The sequence below is a fragment of the Brachypodium distachyon genome, chromosome 2 (assembly GCF_000005505.3).
Source record: "Brachypodium distachyon strain Bd21 chromosome 2, Brachypodium_distachyon_v3.0, whole genome shotgun sequence".
NCBI lineage: Eukaryota > Viridiplantae > Streptophyta > Magnoliopsida > Poales > Poaceae > Brachypodium > Brachypodium distachyon.
This window is the reverse complement of record NC_016132.3, coordinates 55459754-55462905: the sequence shown is the minus strand read 5'-3', so window position 1 is coordinate 55462905 and position 3152 is coordinate 55459754. Positions and strand designations below refer to the sequence as shown.

Genomic DNA, 3152 nt, shown 5'->3' with positions numbered 1-3152 from the left:
TGGGAGGAAGTCTCTGCAGGTGGTGTTTTTTTTTCAGATAAAAAATTCAAGATGCTAGTATGACTTTTGAATCAAACATTCAAATTACGTGAAATCTTTAATACTTAGATTTTTTTTTGAGAAACTAATACTTAGATGAAAATACTGCAAAAAAGGTGATAAAGAAAGGAGATTGTGACCTTTATAGGTTCAAAGGCCCACTAACATCACTCTTCGGCCCAAACACCGCTGCTGTTTAGCGGCCCAAACACATGAGCGCCCCCCGCTTCCCTTTCCTCGCTGGAGATAGTTTCGGATAACATTTTACGACTCCCGTTCTTGCCAGCTCTCCCCCTTCTCCGAAATCGCAGAGCCTGATACGGAGTAGCACAGAGAAACTCGCACCGCATTCATGGCTTCAGCCGCAACGTTCCCAAAGCTTCGGCTTGCTCCGCGATTCCGCACCTACTCCCAGTTTCAGGTTCCCGTTGATCCCTGAACTGTACAATCAGCACAAGCAGGAGTTCTTAATTTACGAGTGTTTATTTGCATTGTAAAGGATTGGCTTTACTATTGATTTAATCTTGTTATAGATGACTGATCTGGTTCATATTCACATCAAGACAGGCGATGGTTGCAATCGTCCCACGCATGCCCATGGGTAAAACCTAATTTTTCAATGTACCATGGTTGTTGCTTGCTCCTTTCAGTCTTCAGTTTGTGATAGGACAGTTGTGGTTAATTTTACCAGGTGGCTTATTTCTACCGGGAGAAGTTTGAGGCATACATTCCTTCCAGTGTCAGCAGTTCGATCAGGTTAGCTGCAACTTCTGCCACAATGCCCGGAGAAGTACTTCATATGTACTTGATGACCAGTTTTATAATGTTCAAATGTCGTGCCAAAGCTTCAGAATCAGACACTGTACCTTAAGATTTTCAGATAACTGCAGGTCGGGGCTCCTCGGTTGCCCAAGAGGAGGAGAAGACCGGGCTGTCATTGGATAACTTCAAGACAACCGTTGTTTCGCGCGACGACGAAAATATCAATGTGAGACTGTAAACTCGGCTGGGCATGTTGAACTTGTCCACATCTACAAACTTACTTAAATTTTTTCAGGTCATGTCAGTTTATACAGACATTTCTCGTCAACTTAATAGTAAGACACATACTGACATACAGCTGTTTTGAAGTGAGTGTTCTTGATGCTGGTAATGTTTGTCTGCAGTTAAGAATTGATTTGCCTGGGAAGGCAACACAGAAGGTGTTTGATGAAGCTCTGACGAGCTTGGCTCGTGATGCGCCACCGGTTCCAGGTTTCAGAAGGTCCAAGGGAGGTATTTAATTGTTGATCCTCATTTTCTTGGAAGGAACATTTTGTATTTGTTTACTTAAAGTGATTGAACCTTCTAAGAGTTTTGTTGCATCTTTCTTCATGGACATCTATTGGACAATTGAAGGGAAAACATCAAACGTAAGTGCCTATGAACCTTTCACGCCTCATTTCCAAATGGGGCTTGCTTTCCGGGATTGCCACTTTTAATTGCTAATTTCCCTTTTATTTCACGTATACATTCACTTGATTTTTTTTTCCCAATGATAAGTACTCTGTACTTCCTCCGTTCCATAATTCTTGTCAAAATATTACATGTATCTAGACATTTTTTAGGAATAGATACATCCATTTTTGGGCAAATTTGAGAAAAGAATTATGGAACGGGGGGAGTAGTACTTAAGGTGGTTATTTACCAACTCTTCCCCAGAATAATAATCTCTTTCAGGTTACCGTCCTTGTTCAGAAATAAAGGCAAACAGAGAGTCATTTCCATCGAAAGTGCACACGTGCAACTGTTACCAACTAATATTTCAACCAAAAGTGTTGGCTACTAAATACTACAATGAAGAGAGACACGGCTAGACATAAGTTACATCAAGTTTGCACGCATGTACTAAGCCCCCATTAATAACTGACTACAGAATTTGAATTCTTGTACTGTATTCAGATACCAAGCAGCATTCTCCTGGCAATGCTGGGCAAAAGCCGGGTCACAAAGTTCATCCTTCAGGAAATACTTAGTGTCACTGTCGGAGATTTTGTCAAGAAGGTCAGTACCATTTCAAGTAAAACTAGATAAGACAACATTTGACTTTTGTATCCAGAAAATGACACTGGCTTGCTACTCATACAGGAAAACCTGAAGGTGAACCCTGAGATTGCGACAACCCAATCGGAAGGTGACCTCGAGTCATCGTTTACGCCGGGTTCGTCGTTCAGGTTCAATGTGATTCTGCAGCTTGAGAAGGAATCTGACTCTGATGAGGCTTCTGAGGAGGTGCAAGTTGACTCTGATGAGGCTTCTGGGGAGGTGCAGGCTGATTCTGATGTGGCTACCGAGGAGGATCCCTCCTCCTGATAGTTCAGAGAAGAAAGTCTTTTGTGCACTGCTGCTTACTTGAATCATGGCTGTGTATCCACTGATGAATGTAGTAGTTCAGAAGAGCAAGCAAACAATTTTCAGACAAGACATCACAGCTGATTTGCAAGTTGCAAGTGACACATCACTTAGGATATGTGTGGTGTGGTAGTACCTGCCTACTGAACACATACACTTCAGAACTTGATGCAAAAATATGTTAGATTTTGGGGAGATTATGCCAGAGGAGGAGACCCGGACCCATGATGACAGCACCGCAGCTCCACCACACCGTAATGAAAATCTTATCCACTTTGTCCCAAGTATGATCTGCTGACACCTTGGCCTCGAACTACCAAATCAATCATTCGGGGTGCTCCACTTCACACTACCCCCACATCACCAGTGACCTACCAACTACGCACATATACTCCATGCAAGAATAATACTAATATATATATTTCAGGAAATAATGTCTTTATTTTCCAATTAAGATTCCTTGTTTAGAAAAAAATTCCTGACATGACAGTATTTTCCAGCTTCTGACTAGATCATTGCACTGCTGAAATGTGTGCTTCATGTAAGGAGGAAATGAAAGGATTAGGTCAGTAGGTGCATGATAATATCAGTGGGCAGTGAGCATCATTACCAGAAAACAAGTCATTTGGTTGGGGGACTTGATTAAATCCAGGACCTGCTGATGATTTAGAGAGCACCACCTTATTCCCTATCACAGTCACAGTTCCAGTACTGAATTCCCG

General features: G+C 42.1%; 1 protein-coding gene across 2 annotated transcripts; it reads left to right on the top strand.

The window, feature by feature from the left end:
• Nucleotides 1-269: 269 nt before the first annotated feature.
• Nucleotides 270-2635, top strand: LOC100837766. Of its 2 annotated transcripts, none has more exons than XM_014898194.2 (8): nucleotides 270-460; nucleotides 603-640; nucleotides 731-795; nucleotides 930-1027; nucleotides 1206-1314; nucleotides 1438-1451; nucleotides 1981-2082; nucleotides 2167-2635. In XM_014898194.2, the coding sequence occupies exons 1-8, from the start codon at nucleotides 392-394 to the stop codon at nucleotides 2389-2391; spliced, it is 720 nt and encodes a 239-aa protein (XP_014753680.1). In that variant the 5' UTR covers nucleotides 270-391; the 3' UTR covers nucleotides 2392-2635. The 2 variants fall into 2 exon arrangements, with proteins under 2 accessions (XP_014753680.1, XP_003564827.1); XM_003564779.3 differs by having other exon boundaries at nucleotides 272-460; nucleotides 573-640.
• Nucleotides 2636-3152: the final 517 nt, after the last annotated feature.

Bases quoted from the DNA above. Each gene is read 5' to 3' on its own strand.
- LOC100837766 (XM_003564779.3), top strand. From the start codon at position 392: ATGGCTTCAGCCGCAACGTTCCCAAAGCTTCGGCTTGCTCCGCGATTC. The intron at 641-730 runs GTAAAACCTAAT...TAATTTTACCAG, and splicing joins CGTCCCACGCATGCCCATGG to GTGGCTTATTTCTACCGGGA. The intron at 1,028-1,205 runs GTGAGACTGTAA...GTTTGTCTGCAG, and splicing joins GCGACGACGAAAATATCAAT to TTAAGAATTGATTTGCCTGG.